Below are 19373 nucleotides of genomic sequence, written 5' to 3' on the forward strand. Positions count from 1 at the left end.
GAGCCTGGTCACAGACGGGAGGTGGTGGTGCGGCCGGCGAGGGCGGGCATGTCGCTGGGGATGGTCTCGGTGGGACCAGACGACGTGGGCGATGGAGGCGGACGGTGATGGCTGCCTGACCTCGCCAATGTGTGTCCCATACGCCAAACGCTGCACCTCGCAGGGTCGGGCGACCCGGTCAAGGGCTACATGTCCGATCCCAGGCCCTGGTCGGGCGCATGCAGGAGGCACCAGCAGTGTGTCTGTCACACCTCCACACACACACACACCCCTCCCTCCCTCTCCTCTCCCTGAAAATCAATGGAAACACTCTCCTCGGGGGAGGGACACCAAAAAAAGGAGGAAACGGCCTCATTCTTCCAAATCACAACGCTGGCTAACCGCGTTAACGCGGTCCTGACAGTGCCGTGAGCACCTGCCGCCCGCCAGCCGGGCATCAGAGCAGACGGAAAGGCTCCGCGGGATGGCTCGGTTGCCACCAGGAAGGGGTTTCCAAAGCCACGCCCGCTGCCGCCCCCGCTGCCGTCCCCGCTGCTGCCCCCACTGCCGCCCCCGCTGCCGCCCCCGCTGCTGTCTGAGCTGCTGTCCCCGGGCTGCTCTGATGGGAGGCGAGCGAAGGGCGGGCCTTACGGTGCCGTCCACGCCCGCGGGCCGGCTCAGCACATACTCCAGCTGGAAGACGACGGCGAAGGCGGGGTCCGGGGCCATCTCAGGGAGGCGGAGGTGGCTCCTCAGGACCAGCGCCTGGCTCCCGGAGCTGCTCAGGGACACGGGCGGGGGGGGGGGGGGGGCAATCAGGCGTGGCCCCCGGCACGCCCGCCACCGGGCACTGCACTGGGCCCTCGTGCTGGCTCCCTGGTGCCGCCCCAAAGGGCCACAGGGAGCCAGTTTACACCGCCAGAGAGGCACCCGGCTCTGCCCGCCTCTGGGGGCGCCCCCCGGAGACCGGGTCCCGGGCTGGGGCACACTGGAGCCCAGCAGCCGGATGGTGCCGCTGGTTCTCCAGTGCCAGACACTGAGCTCGGGCGCACGGGAGAGCAGCATGGCCACAGACCGCAGCGGCCATGGGGGCGCCCGATGCCAACTCCCGAACTCACAGCGCAAACAGGACTCTCCCCACCTCCCACTCCCACCCAGGGCGGCTCCGTGTGGGCAGGCTGAGGAGAGGAAACCAGGCCCACAGCAGGGCTGGCGGGTGAGGGCACACCTCCCAGCAGGCACTTCACTCCCCCTCCCCACTCCAGGCGGGACCGGAGAGTACCTGGACTTGGAGGAGGAGCCGACTCTCCTGCTGAAGCTGGCCGAGCGCGTCAAGGCCACATCCATCTCAGGCACCAGCACCATGACCTGCGGCCTCTGCACGAAGCCCAGGCCGTTGTGTGCACCGACGCACAGCCGCCGCTCGGCGATCTCCAGGGCGCTGCTGTCCGGCGGGCCGTCCCCCTGGGGAGAGCAGGTCAGGCGGCGAGGGTCTGGGGGGGGTGGGAGGAGTGGGAAGGGGCGGGAGGGGAGAGGGGACCTCGGTGCCTCCCACAGGACCGGGTGCTCTGAAGCAGGGGACCCCCCCGCCCATGGAGGCAGCACCCAGAGGCAGGCCCGGAGGTGTCCCAGCCTCCGCCTCAGCAGGAAGCGCTCCGGGCAGAACGGGCAGTGGAAGAGGGAGCCTGTTCGGGCAGAGCCATAGCCAGTAACCACACGGGGGACCTCCCACAGTGAGGCTGGATATTAAAGCTCCGCCTTAACCAGTGCAGGCGCCGGAACAAGGACCAGGGCACCTCCGGGCCATCCTGTGCATTAAACGGGCGATCACTGCCAACGACCCTATTTCCACGCGTCTTCACTGTCCGTCCCCCAGGAACGGCCCTAAACGCAGCCGTCAATCCTCGGTAATGAAAACAAGCGCGGGACACCCGTCTGCCAGGGAAGGAGGCAGCCCAGGACGGCGAAAGCACACAGTGAGGGCCTGGGGGCCGCGTGGCACCCAGCGCGGGGACGCGAGCTCTCCGCCTCGCACACGCCCCGCGCGGCACACGCCCCGCGCGGCACACGCACCGAGCGCTGAGGGGGCAGCGGAGCTGCACCCAGAACTCGGCTCCACCTCAGTCACCGGTGGTTTTCTTTCAGGGGGACCCCGTTCTCTGGAGCTACGTTCCCAGGGGCGGCCACCTCTTTCACGTGTGTGTACGCACATGCGTGCTTGTGTGTGTGCTTGTGCGTGTGTACCTGTGTGTGATTAATAACTGCTGGCAGCTAAGATGACAGCCCCGTACCCTCGGACAGAGGCACTCGTGCTCTCAACGATAAACATGAAGACCTACTGTGTGCAGACACTGCCACTCCCCTCACGAACCACACGCCCCCCGCCCTCCTGGGCAAGCACTGCCCGGGGAGCCGGCCAGCCAGTGACCAGCGGGAGGGGCTCTGCACTGAGCCCGAGCCCTGAGGACTCCACAGGAGCCGGACGAGGCACATCGGGACAGGGAGCTGCGGTGCAGAGCCCCCTGGGCACGAGGCATCGCCATGGCTACAAGATGGGAGTCGCCAAGGCTACATGGGGGAGAGGGGAGGCACCCTCATGCCCAGGCTGCCCTCAGAGGCCCACAGGCAGGAGAGCCCCAGGGCGGGTGGAGGGAGACTGGCTCGCTGGCCGTCCCTGGGAGGAGCAGAGCGCCCGTGCTGTGCTGAGTGCTGAGCGCAGGGCCGCAGGCTCTGCCTCGCCTGAGGACTGACTCCCTCCCCAGACAGGCTGGTCCAGAGGGAGGGAGTGCTCACCAGCGTCACCATCAAAGTTGCGACCTCAGTGTGAGTCGCTCTCCAGCCACAAAGCAGGAGGGGAAGGGAAGGGGAGGGGAGGGAGGGGAGGGGAGGGGAGGGAGGGGAGGGGAGAGGAGGGGAGGGGAGGGGAGGGGAGGGACAGGCACAGGCCTGTGGCAGGGTGCCCCCCTCTGGGCAGTGTTAGGGGCCCTGCCGCCATGGCATCCCCCCCCCTCCCCAGGGCTGAGCTGCGCGGCCGGGACAGTACCTCCCGGAAGTGGTCGCTGACAAGCAGCTCCAGCAGCTCGTCCTCGAACTTCTCCAGGGAGGGGTACAGCGTGAGGAACACCTCGTCCAGGTACCACGTGTCCGGCTTCTGCAGGCGCGGCTTCCGGAGGGCGTCCCCTGCAACGGGCAGCCGGGTGCGGGGGTCAGGCCGGGTGCGGGGGTCAGGCCGGTTCCTGGGGGTCAGGCTGGGTCCCGGGGGTCAGCCCGGGTCCTAGGGTCAGCCAGGTTCCTGGGGGTCAGGCCAGGTCCTGGGGGTCAGCCCGGACCCTGGGGGTCAGGCTGGGTCCCGGGGGTCAGCCCGGGTCCTGGGGTCAGCCAGGTTCCTGGGGGTCAGGCCAGGTCCTGAGGGTCAGCCAGGTTCCTGGGGGTCAGCCCGGACCCTGGGGGTCAGCCAGGTTCCTGGGGGTCAGCCCGGGTCCTGAGGGTTAGGCCGGTTCCTGGGGGTCAGGCCGGGTCCTGAGGGTCAGGCCTCACGGCGGACGGAGGGGACGGGTGGCCCTTACCCGCGTCCCTCAGGGCTGGGAGGAGGCCGGGCGGCGGCTGGAAGCCGGACACCAGCAGGTTCTCGGGCAGCAGGGGGAAGGCGGGCTCCAGCGCCGGGTGCGGCTGCAGCGTGTACTGCAGGCTGCAGCTCTCGACGGCCGTCAGGTGCTTGCTCTCTGAGAGGAAACGCCAACAGCTGGCACCGCAGGCCCTCCCGTCACCAACAGCCCCATCCACAGGAGGCGCCATTTCCCAGGGAGACGGCAATCACTGTGGGGGGGGGGGGGGGGTCCACCCTAGTAACTCCCCCTGAGACACTGCAGCGAAAGGGACAAGCTCTGTGGCTCACACCTTCCCAGGGCGGGCAGCCGGCCATGGCTCAGCCGGGCCACCCGTCAGTGTGGGCACCGAGTCCATGCAGCCCACGGAGCGGCCGGGCAGGCAGGAGGCAGGGCCTCCGAGTCAGAGCCTGTCCTTCCGAACGGAGGCTGAGACCCAGCCCACCGGCCTCCCTAAAACACCGAGAACCGACCCACACCCCAGAGGGTCCAGGAGAGGCGGGAGGGCAAGGCGGGGAGCGGGGGCAGTCCCACCAGCAGGGCCAGGGGTGGGGAGGGCCCCCAGCACCACAGGCCCCGGCCGAGGGACCCAGACATCCCCCGAGTGTGCGCCTCAGTGGGCTTGACCTCCTCACTGTCAGGGCCTCAGCCCCTGGCTGTGCTGTGACTCCCGGGAGCCACACGGCCTGCGCCCTCCTCAGGAGGGAATGGGACGGCAGTGTTGGCGTGCACACGGGTGAGGCGGGGAAAGGCTGTTCAAGAAGTCTTGACGCTAAGGGTACTCCAGGAGGCAAAACTCGGGGGTACGGTCCAGAGTGGGGGGCGGGGCGGGGCTGGATGGTGCAGGGAAGCTCGCGGGCGGGGGGGGGGGGGGGGGCGCAGGGTGGATGTGGAGTGGAGGAGCTCACAGGAGGGACGGGGGCCATGGCGGGGGGAGCTGCCAGCACCCGGTCGAGGCACTTACGTTCGATGGGGTCCTGCAGTTGGGGGTGCAGCAGGGCTCTGGGGGTGCCGTGATACAGCCTCAGCCTGCCAAACAAGAGCCCGAAACAGTCAGCACGGCCTGCGAACAGCGGCTGCTCCCGAAAGGAGGGTGTGCGGCCAACCACCTCCCCTCCTGGGCCTTCCCAGAGCCACTACCCGCCCCTGGGGGAACGGATCCTGGAGAGCATCGCTCCCCAACCAGCCCCCAGTGCTTGCACCCAGCCCCCAGCGCATGCACCCAGCACCTGCAGCACAGCCCGTGCCCCTGGGCCCAGGGTGCTGTGCCAGGGAGACCCACAGTGACGGAAACACCCAGAAAGCCCGGGCTGAGCCCCCCCGGCTGTCCGTGCAGACGTTTTCTGTCATTTCTACGGGGAGGTGCTCCTGGCACCGGGTGGTGGGGGCCAGGGACCGGCTGGGCACCCTGCACTCACAGGACAGCCACGCAAAGACCTCTCCGGCCAAAGGGCAGGGGCCATGGCTGAGGGGCCCAGGAGGCAACGCGGCTCAGTGGGTTGGATGGTTACAGAACCCCCATCAGCCACACGCCAGCCCGTCTGTGACCACACAGGCAGCGGTTCCACCGGCGCAGGAACGCGGAAAAGCCGAGGGCGGGCACCCGGGCTGGGCGTGAGGACGGGTGTGTGTGTGTGTGTGTGTGTGTGTGTGTGTGTTACCGTCTGTCCTGGGAGGCCGAGCGGGGAGACTCCGTCTTGCTGCTGAAGATGCGAAGAATCCCGAACCCACACGACAGGCTCTGGAGGGTCCCGTCCGGCCTCCGGCCGTGGGCGGCCACCTCCACCACGGCCACGATGCCCGGGTGGCTCAGCGACGTGTGGAAGTACACGGGCTGCCAGCGAGCGGGAGCCGGTGAGGGCGCCGCCTGCAGGCAGGACCCAGAGGCGCAGCGGGCTCCGCCACCCTGGGTGGCGCCTCGTAAACCTGCTAACGGCCCCACAGCGTCGCTCCGGAACTTTCCATCCACAGCAATACCCATAGACCGCAGGCCCCGCAGGGAGAGAGGTGGGGGCCACACCCCCCACTACGCTGAGACAGGACCCCAGGGACACGGAAGACAGGACAGGCCCCTCGGTGGCCGCACACGGCATGTACCTCGGTGAGCCTGCTGTGGGGACAGAGGCCGTCGCCCTGCCACGGGGGAAGGAGACACGTGTACTACGCGTGATGCTTCAAACAATAACCAAGTTTTAAGTGTTGAAAAGAAGCTGCCCTGCCCACTTCTCCCAACAAAGCAGCCCCCGGGCTTCTCAAGGCGCCGAGCCCAGCGAGCACCGTCCACGACAGTCACGTCGAGGGCGTTTCCTTGCAGGATCGTTTGGGCCTGAGCCGGGCGACGGTGCTCACGGCTCTTCGGGGGTCTCCACCCGGAACCTCCCTCCTCCCGCCCTGACCTCCCGGGGTCACCCCGCCTCTCTCCCTGGGGATGAGCGCTCTCGCTGCTTCTGCCTCGAGAAGCCGCTGCGGCTGCTTTCACTGAAAACTGACCGATGCCACAGACACAGGAGGCGGAGGCGGAGGCGGAGGCGTGTGGCCCTCAGGGACACGCGTGCCAGGGCGGGCTGTGGCTCTGGCCTCCGTATCCCCAGAGCCCAGGGTCTGTGCCCGGGTCCCGGCCGAGCAGAGAAGTCAGGCTGGCCGGGGGGGGGGGGGGGGGGGGGCCGTCCGGAGATGTAACCGGACTGATCCTGTGACCAGCCGTCACCGCGTGGCACCAGGAAGCGTTTACCACGGCCTCGGGCTGTCAGCGGGATGACGGAGAGACACATTAACACGTCTGCCGGCGGTATAAATCGTTACTCTATTTCCTTTACTGCAGAACGGTGAAATAATGGCCACTTACCGCGGGCAGGAGGCTGGCCCCGAGAGAACTATGTTCTGTGTCCACGACACGGGACCAGGGCTAAAGCCCCGGCGTGAAGTCACACACACACACACACACACACACACACACACACACGAGGTCGACCCCCCGCCCACGCCCGGGGCCAGCAGAGCCGCACCCTCACGCCAGACCCCCCGCCCGGTAAGCCAGACATACAGGCCACGGGGAGGTCAGAGCGCACCCCCAAATCCCGGCCCTCCACAGGGGGCAGGCAGGCACCCCCAGAGCGAGCAGCCCCTGCCCCACCTGCATGCCAGCGCCCTCAGGGACAGCTCACTGTGCAAACGTCTCACACACACACACACACACACACACACACACACACACGTGTGCACATGCAGAGGGGGCTTCTCTGGAGCTAAAGAATTTGAACAAAACCCGTTTTCTGTATTCTGACCCTCGAGCCAACAGCAGGATGGTCCCAGGGCACCAGCGGCCTCTGCTACTCGCCGAGGGCATGGCACTGAGAGCCGCCTTCCCAGGGCCACTGCCATGGCCATTGCCACTGCCACCTTGCAGCTGGGCGTGGCCTCTGACCCCACGCTCCCCCAGCATGTTCTCCTCAGCAGCTCCAAGACCGAGGTGCAGCTTCCAGGTCCTCGCTAACCCACGTCCCGCCCCACGCCCGGCTCCGTGGAGTAAACGGGATGGAAATGGCTCCGGCAGGGCCGGAGCCCACGCTGCTCCCAGACTCGGAACTGGAGCCGCATCGGTTTCCCTGACTCAGACTTGAGCCACGAGCTGAAGCAGTGACATCTGACGCGTCACTCAACGCGAGTGGCAGAGAAGCCCACCCCCCCACCCCACACACACACCCCCCCCCCGCGCGCGAATGCTGAGCCTGGGCAGGGCGGGGGGGCGGGCGCCACCTGCAGGCTTTTCCTGACGGCGCCCTGAGTCCCACGGTCCCCGCAGCGCATCAGGGTGGGCAGCCCGGCAGCCCTGAGCGCCACCGACGGGGACAGTCCCAGCCCGCCGAGGAGAAAACAGCGGGAGGACTCATCCCTGTGCTCGCCCCCGAGCAGGGCCCCACCCTGTGGCCCTAGGTGACCTCCTCCACGGGGACACATGGGTTAGAGGCCACAGGGCAGTCAGCACAGGCCGCACAGCCCGCTCACCAGGTCCACCTGCTCGCACACACGTGCACACACACGCACACACACGCACACACCTGTGCACACACGCACACACACACACACACACACACGCACACGGCCTCGTGACCTGCCAGGTCACTCTTTGCGGGAACATAATGCCCGCGTACTGGGGGACGAGACCCCTCGCACTGCCCGCCCACCCCCGGCTCCGGCCAGCGCAGCGCTCTCATCATGGAGGGGCTTGGCCTCCACGCAGACTTTGTTCGGAGAGGGTGCCGCCCGCAGACCACGCTGTGAGCTGGGCTGCAGCTCCCAGGCCCTCCCAGGGTCCCAGGTTGGTGTACCCTGCCCGCCCACCGCCCCCCCCCCGGCCCCAACACCTCTGCCCGCCGTCTGCCCACCTCGTTCAAGACGATCCGGGGCGGCTGCCGGGGGAGCGGCTCCAGGGGCCGCACGGCGCTCCGCCACGTCCTCCCGAAGAAGTGGCGGTAGGTGACGTCGAAGAGAGACACGCGGAGATGGCACCCCAGCTCCGACAGCACCTCCAGCGCGCCCTGCGCGACAGGCAGGGGGCCCTGAGGTTCCCACGGCCGAGCCTCCCACCGGTGCTGGCGCCCAAATAGGTAACCCAATGGGCAGCCTCCATCCGGGTTTGGGCACCGATTTCCTGCCAGGAACTGCCCCGCAGAGCACGCAGCCCGGCACAGCGCCGCCCGGAGACCCCCAGAGCGGAGGAGGCACAGGCGGGACAGAGAGAAGCCCGAGACGTGACGAGACCCGGCCGGCCACACCGGAAGCTCAGAGTGACAAGGCCTCTGTGGGGGGAGCAGGAAGCCGCCTCTAGGCCAGCGGTCAGCAAACTCATCAGTCCACAGGGCCAAACACCAGTAGCACAACGATTGACATTTCTTCGGAGAGCCACATTTTTTACACTTAAACTTCTTCTAACACCACTTCTTCAACACAGACTCGCCCAGGCCGCGGTATTTTGTGGAAGAGCCACACTCAAGGGGCCAAAAACTGCATATGGCTCCCGAGCCGTGGTTTGCCTACCACGGGCTTAGGCTACGTGGGCGGGTTTTTATCCGGTACCGCCCAGTGAGCCCTCCTGGTATAACCACACACTCAGTCCTCCGCTGGCCAGGCATCGGCAGAGGAGAAGCTAACCTCTGAGGACTGAGATGTCAGCGCCACACACACAGACAAGGCAGCCAGAGGCGACAAAGGCGGGCCTTGCCCGGCCGGGGCTCCGTGGACGAGCGTTAGCGTAGGAACCAGGAGGGCAGGGTTCGATTCCTGGTCAGGGCACAGGCCTGGGTTTCAGGCTCCATCCCCAGTGGGGGGCAGGCGGGAGGCAGCCGATCCGTGATTCTCTCTCATCATTAATGTTTCTATCTCCCTCTTCCTCTCTGAAATCAATAAAAATGGATTTTTTAAAAGGAAGAACCTGGGGAACCTGATTGCGGGTTAGAATCGGCTCCGCTGTGGCAGCAGCAGCCCTTTCCCCGGAGTCAGAAGTGCTGACCGAGCCGCTGAATCGCGGATTCTCTGTGCTGATGGGCACTTTGTCTGCCCATATAGCCAAGGCCCGCGTAATGGGCACCGCGGTGAGACGCGAATAAATGAGTGGAAATCAATAGCCTCCCAGAGTGTCTGACAATAAAAGCAAATTTCTTTACCTGCTTAATCAGTGGCCCGTCGAGCCACTTGAGGACGCACTGAAACGCCGTCGATTCCTTTGCGGGCTGGCGGGCTCGGTGTGGGTGCGGAGGCACCAGCACGTTCTGCTCAAAAACCTGGTGCCAGTCACGCATCCTGCCGGCTGCGGGGCACTGCACTCCTGGGGTCACCTGCACCATTCGTGTCCAAAGAAACAGGAGCGGTGAGGACCACGGAGCTCGGAGATCTGGCCGTTTCCTGCCTCCCGCCCGCTGTATCCGAAGACCCAGCACCCCTGCCCGCCTCTGCAGCCCCACCCTCCACACCCCAGGCGAGGGCGGGAGACTGGCACCGCGCCGCCTTCCCCTGGCAGGCATGCCATCCCGCTCCAGAGAACTGCTCTGCCGCCCCCTCGGGAGCCAGTCAGAGCCGGACTCCGGGGACGGGGGTCTCTGACGGGACTGGGGAGCATGGCCCGCTCAGGGCCTCAAGATGCAGATCTCAGAGCTTCCGCCGGGCCTGCTGGGTGAGACCTGGTTGTGGGCTCAATCCAGTAGGGGGCATGCAGGGGGCAGCCGATCCATGGTTGTCTCTCATCATGGATGTTTCTCTCTCTCCCTCTCCCTTCCTCTCTGAAATCAATAAAAATGTATTTTTTAAATCCTATCTAATAAAAGAGTGATATGCAAATTAATCATCATTCTGGTACACCCCCAAGGCACACCCACCAGAGTGAGTATGCAAATTAACCCAACCAAGATGGCTGCGGCCAAGGAGAAAGCAGGAGGGAGGCTTGGGTTTCCCAGGCAATGGAAGAAACCAAGCTTTCCGTACACCCTGGCTGGCCCAGGCCTCCGCCTAAGGCCACAAAGTTTCAATTATAAGAGGTAAATAAATCCCCTGCCGCCACCGAGCGAGCAGAGGCTTGGCTCTGCTCCAAGCTACAAAGTTTCAATTGTAGAAGATAAAAAATAAACTACGGTTACCAGGGCCTCTGCTTGGGTCGCCAGGGGGACATGGCCAGCCTGCAAACCACCACAGGCCACCCCACACCCCAAGGGAACCCACCCTGATCCAGGACACCCTTCAAGGCAAACCAGCTGGCCCTCACCCATTCACCAGGCCTCTATCCTATCTAATAAAAGAGTAATATGCAGATTGACCATCACTCCAACACACAAGATCCTGCCCCCGTGTGGACACAAGATAGCCACCACAAGATAACCAGCAGGGGAGGGCAGTTGGGAGGGACCAGGCCTGCAAGGGAGGGCAGTTGGGGGCAAACAGCCTGGCAGGGGAGCAGTTAGACATCAATCATTCTGGCAGGCAGAAGCGGTTAGGGACAATCAGGAAGGCAGGTAGATGAGCAGTTGAGAGCCAGCAGTCCTGGATTCTGAGAGGGATGTCCTAGATTGGAGAGGGTGCAGGCTGGGCTGAGGGACACCCCCGCCCCCTCCCCCCACACACACACACATTCGTGCACGGGGCCTCTGGTAAAGAATAAAGATCCAGAGAGAATGATAAGGGTTGAGGGAGCAGCAGATGACAGCTAATCCAGCCTCCTTTCTGGGGGTGAACGGAGGGACCCAGGAGCTGAAGGGGTCGGCTGGACTAAAGTCCAGGGGCCAGGAGGGCAGGAGCCCTGAGGAGCTGCCCAGGCCCAGGGACACTGACTTCCCAGAAAAGAACGAGATCTTGAATCACTGAGACCCAGAAGCTTTGAAGGACTTTGTGGTGGGGAGAGGGGGTAAGTGGAGATCTAATTAAGCGCCGCCTGGAATGCCCTCATTCAGAATATATCCTCTGAGTACCTACCACGTGCCACGCCCTGGAGAAACCTCGCTGACCACAGCAGGCAGGCTCCCCACCCTCATGGCACAGGCATCCGGAGGGAGGAAGACAGGACACACATTAGAGGGAGCAGAGACACCGCTGGGACCTAGGGAGATGCCAGGAAGGGGGGGGGGGGGGGGGGCGGTGCCGTGAGCTGTGACACACACCTGGAGCTGCAGCCACCTCCTTCCCTAACTCCCAGGCTGAGGCTGGACTTTCTCACCCGCTTCCACCAGAACCAGACACTGCAGGACAGAAGGGAGCGGGCCTGGGAACTCAGCCTCTAGGGAGACAGCACTAAAGGGAGGGAGGGCCCTGCAGTCTGGAGGAGCAGGCAGCAGAGCCCGCATGCAGCCGCGGAAAGAGGCCAGGGGGTGAGCTCGGAGCCAGCCGGGAGGTCAGCTGGCTGGACAGCAGAGGGTGAAGGCAGGCACCATGCCAGGGGCACTGGACACAGGCAGCGCGGTGGCCTTCTGCGAGGACTAGGGAGCCTGGAGGTCTCCATGGCGGGTGGTTCCCACAGGGGACGGACACCCGCTGGGAATGGGCACCCACAGGAGACGGGCACCCAGCCCAGGGGAAATGCACCCAGCAGTAGCCCCCCCCAAGGGCCTCCGGTACCGGAAGGCCGCTGCGGACAACGAATCGGGGAAAACCAACGTCCAACAAAATCTCAGCAAAAGGCCAGGCTGTTCGAACCGCGCTCCCCTAAAACTGGGGACTGCAGAGGGACTCAGGGTCAAGGGGCAGAGGGCAGAGGGTGAGCCTCAAGAAGCCTAGGATACACAAGCAACTCGCAGCCCGGCCGAACCAAGTGTCCCGGGGGAGGGGTGGCATGCAACTGCCGCGGGCACAGCCCTGCGCCCCCGCCCGGCCGCCGCGCCCCGCAGGCCCCGGGCCCCGGCGGAGAGACACACAGGGCGCCCCCAAGCCCGAGCCCTGCTCCCCCGGCCCGCTCAGCGGCCCAGCGGGTCCAGGCCGTGTCCGGCCTCCCCCGCAGCGCGAGCCAACATGGTTCCGACCGTCGCCGCCGCGTTACCTAGGAGACCGGCCCGCCGCGCCCGCGCCCACGCCCACCCGGGAGTGACGAGGCCCACGCTCTCGAGAAAGATCCGCTGTGGACCCCGCGGGCCGCCGCCGGCCGGAGCCGAGCGGAGCCGCAGGCCTCGTGGGCGCAGGACCGGCCGAAGGACGCCCGAGCCCCTGCCGCCGCGGGAGGAGCCTCGCGCTCTGGCCGAGGACCCGCCCCGTGTCACCGCCGTCGGCCAATCAGAGCCCAAGCCGAGCGGTTCGGCTCCGCCAGCTCCAGCCAATCGGCGCGGTGGCGGGTCCGTCCTGATTTGCATGCTGGGCTGTGCCTCAGCCAATGGGAGCGTGACTGGCGTGAATTCCAGCCAATGAGAAGCCCCCGGAGGCGTGGCCCCGGCCGTCCCACGAGGTGAAGATGCTGCGGGCGGAACCTGGCCGGGAGAGCGGGATTCGGGGGCGCTGTAGTCGCCGGGCCGGGCGGGAGGGAAGATCCGGAGCGGGGAGAGGATCCGGAGCTGGAGCCCAGGTGAGTGCAGGGGGTGACCCCGGCGGGGCGCGCTGCCCGCGGCGGGGCACCGAGAGAGCGGCGGCGGCGGCGGCCCCCGCGAGGCCTGCGGCGATTCTCCATCTCCTCTCCCCTCGCGCGTCCCCGCGCCCGCCTCCACCCGCACCTCCCCTCCAGCGGGCTGGCTCTCCTTCTCCATCTTCCCTCTGCCCCATCATCTCCCTTCCCCCATCCGGTCCTCTCCGGCCCGCCCGACCTGCCATCCCCCCAGCCCTTCAGCTCCCGTCCCCGACCCCTGCCCCAAACTTCACCCTTCCCCCGGTCCCGGCGCCCCTCCGCCCTGTCTTATCTCCTCCACTTTTTACAGCCTCACCCCCACCCAGGCCCCCAGCCCCCCAGCCCCCCTTCCCGTCCTGTCCCGTCCGTCCCCAGGCCGCTGCGCAGCCCCGGGAGCGCTCCGGGCGCCAGTCCTCCCCATCCCTTCAACCTCTTTGCTTCTGAAGGCTCACCCTGCCGCTCCCTCCGGGTCCCACATCCCCGTCCTCCCACCCAGTCTGCTCCCCGGCTCTCCCGTGGGCGCCCTCTCCTCCTGGCCCCACTCCCCGGGACCTTGGCACTTTGCTCCTGCACCCCTCACCCCCGCGCTGTGCCCCTGGGGCGTCTTCAGATCCCTGTCCTTCCCACCTCCCTACCTGCCGCTGCTTGGGGAGGACGGAAGGACGCGCGGACCGGACTCTGCACCGCGCTGCGTGCTGGACTGCGGTAGCGGCCGCTGTGCACCTGCCGCCTCTCCTCCCCGCCCCCGCCCAGCGCACCCAGCACGCTCCGGACTTTGGTGCTCCCGGCTCCTGTGGGGGCTACACTCTGCCTGAAGCATCTTGGAGGAGGGGGTTCCTAGATGAAGTCCCTTAGCACCCTCTCCTGCCTGCCTCCCTGGCCACCATCTCCCTCCCCACCCCCACGTTCCTGCTGCTCAGCCTCATTTTGTGATTCAGCAGTTTCGGAGTGGGTAACTTTGCTTCCTGCCACGATGGGGACCAGGCTGTGGGGCCGAGGGCAGGGGGTCTGGATCCTGGGGAAAGTGGTGGTGCCACCTTAGGGAGCAGGCCCGCCTGCCTGGGTGCAGAGCGGGGAGCTCCCCCGGGGCTGGCTCTCCCGCGCCCCGTGTTGAACCACATCCGGGGGGAGATGACATAAGTAATAGCTCTTGGGGGGAATGGGCTATTAGCATTTATGGGAACTAATACATCACATCCCGGGATCTGGAACACCAAGTTCTGGCCACAGCTGTCCCGCTATCTGTCATGTCAGGATGTCTTTCTCTGCAACGTCTCCTCCCCCTCAGGAAACGCCAGCCCCCTGCAATGCCAAAAGCACGCGCCCGTTCTGCTAGGGAAGTCGAGTGGAGGCCCGTGTTGCAGGGTTTGGGGTCCTGCCTGTGGGGAGTCCCCTCTGCCCTCCGGATTGTCCCTTGGCAAACGCATCCACCTGCAGAGCCCAGTCTGGTGGCAGTTCTGGGCTCCTGCCCCTGTGCCCTCGAAGTGGGGGGCCCGGGGGGCATCGGCTCCCCAGGTCATGTCCATAGAGACCACGGCTGCTCTCCGGGTCCACACCCGCCTCTGTGGCCCGGAGGGTGTCTGGGCTAGAGCACAGTCCTGCCTCAGCCTGGCCTGCTGGCGGCTCCCTGCAGGACCCTGACCGCGGTCCAGGCCTGTGTCTCTCTCTGCTCTGCCAGTCCACGGCCTGTGGGCACTGCCCAGCGCCTGGGGGCTGAGCCAGGCCTGCAGCGGGTGGGACGTGAAAAGTGTGGAACCTGCTCTCACGCTCAGAGCCCTCCTGAGTGAGGACGGGAGCCTGGGTGGGAAGAAGCCGGCGCACACGGGATCGGACACCCGAGGGGGCACCATGGGACACTGTGTCCTGCCTGGCGAGGGTCAGAGGGCAGTGAGCTGTGGGCAGAGCAGCCCGAGAGGCTTCAGGCCCTGGGCTGTCTCTCCTCTCAAGGATCTTCTCAACCTCAAGTGACCACGGAGGAAGTGAGAGGCACGGGCCCTGATTGGCAGTTTCCGGGAGGGGGAGGGGGCCCCTCGAGGCTGCAGGGAGGCCTCCCGCTGTCAGAGCCCAGGGACCGGCTTGTCTGTGGGACTCTGACGGAGGCAGCGCGGCTCCTTCCCTGAATTCGCAGCGACCTTCACGCCACCACATTTCCAGGAGCCAGACCCGCTGCCTGGGGTCCCTGAGCACTGGGTGAGGACAGGGTCACCTTCAGGTACATTCAGGGAGGACCATCCCTGAGGGGGTCCAGGGCCCGGGACCCCACCCCTCTCTCTGTCCCCCTTCCCAGCAGTCTCTTCATAGAATTTTTTAAAATATATTTTATTGATTTTTTACAGAGAGGAAGGGGGAGGCATAGAGAGCTAGAAACATCGATGAGCGAGAGACATCAATCAGCTGCCTCCTGCACACCTCCTACTGGGCATGTGCCTGCAACCAGGGTACATTCCCTTGACCGGAATGGAACCTGGGACCCTTGAGTCCGCAGGCCAGTGCTCTATCCACTGAGCCACACCGGTCAGGTCATCTTCGCAGAATTTATGAGGAGGGAGCACAGCAGGAACAAATCAGAGGGGTCAGCAGACGCCCTGAGGCAGTGACTCTGTCAAGTTCAGGGTGTCCCTGATCCTTCTCGGAGGTGACATCTTAATTTCCATAAATGCAAATAGCCATTTCCCCAAGAGCTGTCACTTCTGACATCTCCTCCATTCACACATGGGCAGGGGCGGAGCCGGGTTAGGCCTCTCCCCTCTGCCAGCTGGAGCCTGGTCACTTCTTGGGCTCTGCCCCTTGGAGGAAGCCAGCCCCGTGGACGCAGACCTCGGCCGCCCTTGGGGAAGGCCCCTTCGGAGGTGTGGACGGCAGGTGTGGAGGCAGCCAGCACCTGGGGTATGCCCGAGTCACCGGGGGGCTGCTGGGAGCAGAGGTGCTGCCGGCCACGGAGAATCGTGGGGACGCCATCCTGCCTGGCCTGGCAGGTCCCCAGAATGAGGCCACTGTGGTGCCCGGTGTCAGAGATGGCAGGGCCCGGCCACTGGAGGGGGGTGGTGCACGCTCGAAGGGGAGGAGACACGTGTGCTTCCCACCTGGCTTCATGTAAATAACCCCACGGGGTGGGCTGGTTAGCCAGGATGGGGAAATCGAGGCACAGGACGGTGGCGAGACCGAGCCGGCCTCCTGGCTCCTGAGGAAGCCTTGATTCTGTTCCTGCCGCGCCCCCTCCCTGTACATTCTGAGCCCCCACGGGCGTGCACTCCCCGCTCCCGGGTGTGGGAACTGCCTTCCGCACGAACGGGAACCCCAGCACGCTCAGCCCCCCTCGCTGTGTACCCCCCTGTCCTTGGGGTGACTGAGGAGGCGTGGTCCTGGGCTCAGCCAGTTCAGGGGAGAAGCAGGGGCTCCCTGAGGAAGCACAGCTGTGCCGGGTGGGGGAGGGGGTGTCACCATGTCAGTCACTGTGAGGGCAGCCCCCCCCCCCCCGCCCCGCTCTCCACGAGGCCTGGCCTCGGAGGTACCAGCTTCCCGCCAGGCGGGCATGCACACGCTGCATCTTCTCAGCTCTTTGCCACATCCGATGGGGCACAGGGCTGCCTCCCCTCGCTGCACGCCATGGGATGCTCCGGCCCACACCCCAGCCTGAGGGTGCCCTGCACTGCACACCCCACTTCCAAACTCATCGCCCTGGGGGATGGAACCTCTGGAGGCCACACCCTGCTCTGCCCAATGGCCACACTGTTAGCCCCAGAGACATCAGAGCCAGCCCCAGCGCCTCCAGGTGCGGTGAGCCTGGAGGGGGGGCGGGAGGGATGCAGGCAGACAGACAAGAGTAGAAGCTGGGTCTGGCTGGGACGCTGCTCTCTCTGATGGAGAGACAGCCCAGGCCTGCCAGCCAAGTCTATTTTACAGCCAGACCCCCGAGGCAGGGGAAGGGCGGCTTACAGCCTTCTCGTGGGTTCCGAATCCACTCGGTTACAGGCCCCTTTTCAGGCTTTGTTTCCTGGCTGTGCCTCCCGCAGCCCGGGTCCCTCAGCCCCGTGGGGCCTCTGGTTCGGACCGTAACCCATCCAAACACCAGCCGCTCCCCACCCTCCCTCCCGGGCCCTGGCACCTGCTCCATGAGCTTCCCCCCGGCAGGCAGCCCTCTGCCCTCTACCCTCTGCTCCTGCTCTGCACGCCCTGCCGTGTGGGGCTGGTGAACAGGAGTGGGGAGAGGGAAAGGCGGGGCGTAGGCCCTCGCTCGGCCTCATGTCCAAGCTGCAGGCGCCGCCCCCCTCTCCCCCTGCCCCCAAGATCGGGAGCCCTGGCTGCTGCTGGGTGAGGTCCGTCACCGACTCGGGGTGGCAGGGAGCCAGGCCCCCTCCCCTCAGAGCCCCGCACCAGCTTCCAAGACGAAGCAGCCAGTGGGTCCTGCCCCGGTCCGTTCTCCCAGGAAGCACGCCCCGTCCCGGCTCACAGGGCCCTCTGTCACCGGCGTGGCCCCTGGCCCTCTCCCTCTCGGCCACCTGGCTCCGTCTGCGCCCCCTTTCTGGCTCGGCGAAAGGAGGTGACGGGCGGGAGCAGCGGGACAGACCCTGGCGCAGACACTCAGGAACGTCACTGCTCGTCTAGATTGGGCCCAACCATCGCCCTCCCTGGGGGCCCCGGTGGGACAGCTGGAGCGGAGGGGCGCCGTGCACGCACAGGGTCGGTGGGAAGAAAAGCCGCGTTCAGGGTGAACGTGTCCCTTCGGGCGTCTGCTCTCGGCCCTGCGGGCGGGTCCACGGCCGTGGTTCTGTTTCCGCCCTGAGAGGCCTCTGGGGACGCTGTGATTGGGGGCCAGGCTCAGCCTGCCAGCTGCACCGATGGGGCGCCTCTCGTGTGACGGCAGAAGATGGGGGACACCCGGCGAGGGGTGCGGAGGCCACACTTTGAGAAACACTCCCAGCTGTTTCTGGGGGACCTCCCCCGCTCGGGGCCACTCTGACGGTGATGGCCTCTTCGTCCTCTGACTGGCACGGGGGCCGGTGTGCCCTGAGGAGGGACTGGCACGGGGGCCGGTGTGCCCTGAGGCCGGTGTGCCCTGAGGAGGGACTGGCACGGGGGCCGGTGTGCCCTGAGGCCGGTGTGCCCTGAGGAGGGACTGGCATGGGGGCCGGTGTGCCCTGAGGAGGGACTGGCACGGGGGCCGGTGTGCCCTGAGGCCGGTGTGCCCTGAGGAGGGACTGGCACAGGGGCCGGTGTGCCCTGAGGCCGGTGTGCCCGGAGGAGGGACTGGCACAGGGGCCGGTGTGCCCGGAGGAGGGACTGGCACGGAGCCGGTGTGCCCTGAGGAGTGATGACACGGAGGCCGGTGTGCCCTGAGGAGTGGCCCCGGCCCCTGCCAGCCTGAGTCAGTCACGCTGTCTGCGGCGCGGGGTGTGCGTGGGGAGTGCTGTCAGCAGGTCCGTTCTCTGGGAACGGGTTTGGCTGGGTGCGGGCTGCCCCCGCCTGTGCCCTTCGGGGTGGGGGAAGCAGAGCTGGGCCTGTGGCATCTCCTCCTCTGCCCCCCCATCACCCCGTCCCCGTGGCATCCCCCCGCCGGGAGCCTCCTGCTCTGCCCCCCCCCCCCCATTGCCTGTCCTCAGGGAGGAGGAGGCTGTGTTTTCAGTCGCCGCCAGGGGGTGTTCAGGTGTCAGGGACAAGAGGCCTGGAGCCGGCTCTGTCCCTTTGCTCCGCAAAGGACACGCGACGCCCAAAATAGGAACTGCGGTCCCAGGGAACAGTGACCTCTCTCCTGGGGAGAGCCGTCAGCCCAGGCACACGCTCTGGAGGGGGGGACAAGGGGGCAGGGCTGGGGGCACACGCTCTGGGGGGGGGGGGACAGGAGGGCAGGGCTGGGGGTGCATACACTCCTGGAGGAGGAGGAGGAAGAGGAGGAGGGACAAGGCTGGAGGTGTACATGCTCCTGGAGGAGGAGGGAGGCAGGGAGTGAGGGCTGGGGGCACACGCCCTGAAGGAGGAGAGAGGGGGGCAGGGCTGGGGATGCACAGGGTCCTGGGAAAGGGGGGCAGCAGCACAGGGAGCTGCCTCCGGAACCTTCCCTTCACCCAGAAACACGGGTTCGGGAAAGGCCGCCCGGCAGCTCCCGTGGCACGTGGACCCGCTGTCCTAACGAGAGGACCCTGTAGGGGACACGTCCGCCATCCCAGGGCCCATGTCCCGGGGGAGCCACGTGCTCCCCACCCCGCTTTGTGCCGGCCGGGCCTGGGTGGATTTGCTGTGCCCTCACTAACCTCTGCCCGCGGCGCCCCCATGGGCAACCGCTGAGGGCGCCCAGTCACCTGCTGGGCTGTGTGGGTGCGGAGGGCCTCAGGGAGTCCCTAGGCAGCAGCCTGTGGGCGACAGGTGCAGCCCCAGGCACCACCAGCCTCTGTAAGGTAAGGCGCCCGGGCCTGGGACCCTTCCCCCAGGGAGAGGCCTGGTCCCAGGCTCGGGCGGAAGCCCCGCCTCTAAGCAGGAGGGAGCGGGCGTGGACCCCACTGGCTCACCTCACCCAACGGGCTTTATCCACCCTCACTTTGGGGCACGGGTCTGGGCCCCTCCGGCCCCGAGGCCTCGGGGAAGTCTCCTCGCTCTTGGACGCCGTGTAGGGCGTGAGTCCAGCCTCCTTGTTTGAGGGAGAGGGAAACTGAGGCTGGGGGAGGAATCCTCCTTGCTGGCAGACTGGGGTCTCGGTGTGGGACCCCACCAGGGTCCCGTGGGTCACT

General features: G+C 66.5%; 2 protein-coding genes across 7 annotated transcripts in view; one reads left to right on the forward strand and one right to left on the reverse strand.

The window, feature by feature from the left end:
- The window catches only part of NPHP4 (nephrocystin 4), a 46083-nt gene extending 33857 nt beyond the window's left edge, over nucleotides 1–12226 (reverse strand). For 2 of the 3 annotated variants that reach the window (XM_045570539.1, XM_045570538.1), the window contains exons 1-10: nucleotides 12100–12225; nucleotides 11043–11166; nucleotides 9248–9418; nucleotides 7970–8122; nucleotides 5246–5418; nucleotides 4549–4613; nucleotides 3546–3701; nucleotides 3023–3159; nucleotides 1262–1443; nucleotides 631–757 (exon numbers count right to left, since the gene is read on the reverse strand). In XM_045570539.1, the coding sequence (XP_045426495.1) occupies nucleotides 631–757; nucleotides 1262–1443; nucleotides 3023–3159; nucleotides 3546–3701; nucleotides 4549–4613; nucleotides 5246–5418; nucleotides 7970–8122; nucleotides 9248–9382 (1128 nt within the window). In that variant the 5' untranslated portion in view covers nucleotides 9383–9418; nucleotides 11043–11166; nucleotides 12100–12225. Of the gene's footprint in view, nucleotides 1–630; nucleotides 758–1261; nucleotides 1444–3022; nucleotides 3160–3545; nucleotides 3702–4548; nucleotides 4614–5245; nucleotides 5452–7969; nucleotides 8123–9247; nucleotides 9419–11042; nucleotides 11167–12099 lie in introns of all 3 variants that reach the window. The other variant, XM_045570537.1, reaches the window with a different exon arrangement.
- Nucleotides 12227–12391: 165 nt separating this feature from the next.
- Nucleotides 12392–19373, forward strand: part of KCNAB2 (potassium voltage-gated channel subfamily A regulatory beta subunit 2) — a 62647-nt gene continuing 55665 nt past the window's right edge. For 2 of the 4 annotated variants that reach the window (XM_045570541.1, XM_045570542.1), the window contains exon 1: nucleotides 12392–12615. The gene's annotated coding sequence lies outside the window, so the exon portion shown is untranslated. The remainder of the gene's footprint in view (nucleotides 12616–19373) is intronic. The other 2 variants (XM_036460877.2, XM_045570543.1) reach the window with 2 other exon arrangements.

This window comes from Pipistrellus kuhlii, unplaced genomic scaffold (genome assembly GCF_014108245.1).
Source record: "Pipistrellus kuhlii isolate mPipKuh1 unplaced genomic scaffold, mPipKuh1.p scaffold_m20_p_34, whole genome shotgun sequence".
Lineage (NCBI taxonomy): Eukaryota > Metazoa > Chordata > Mammalia > Chiroptera > Vespertilionidae > Pipistrellus > Pipistrellus kuhlii.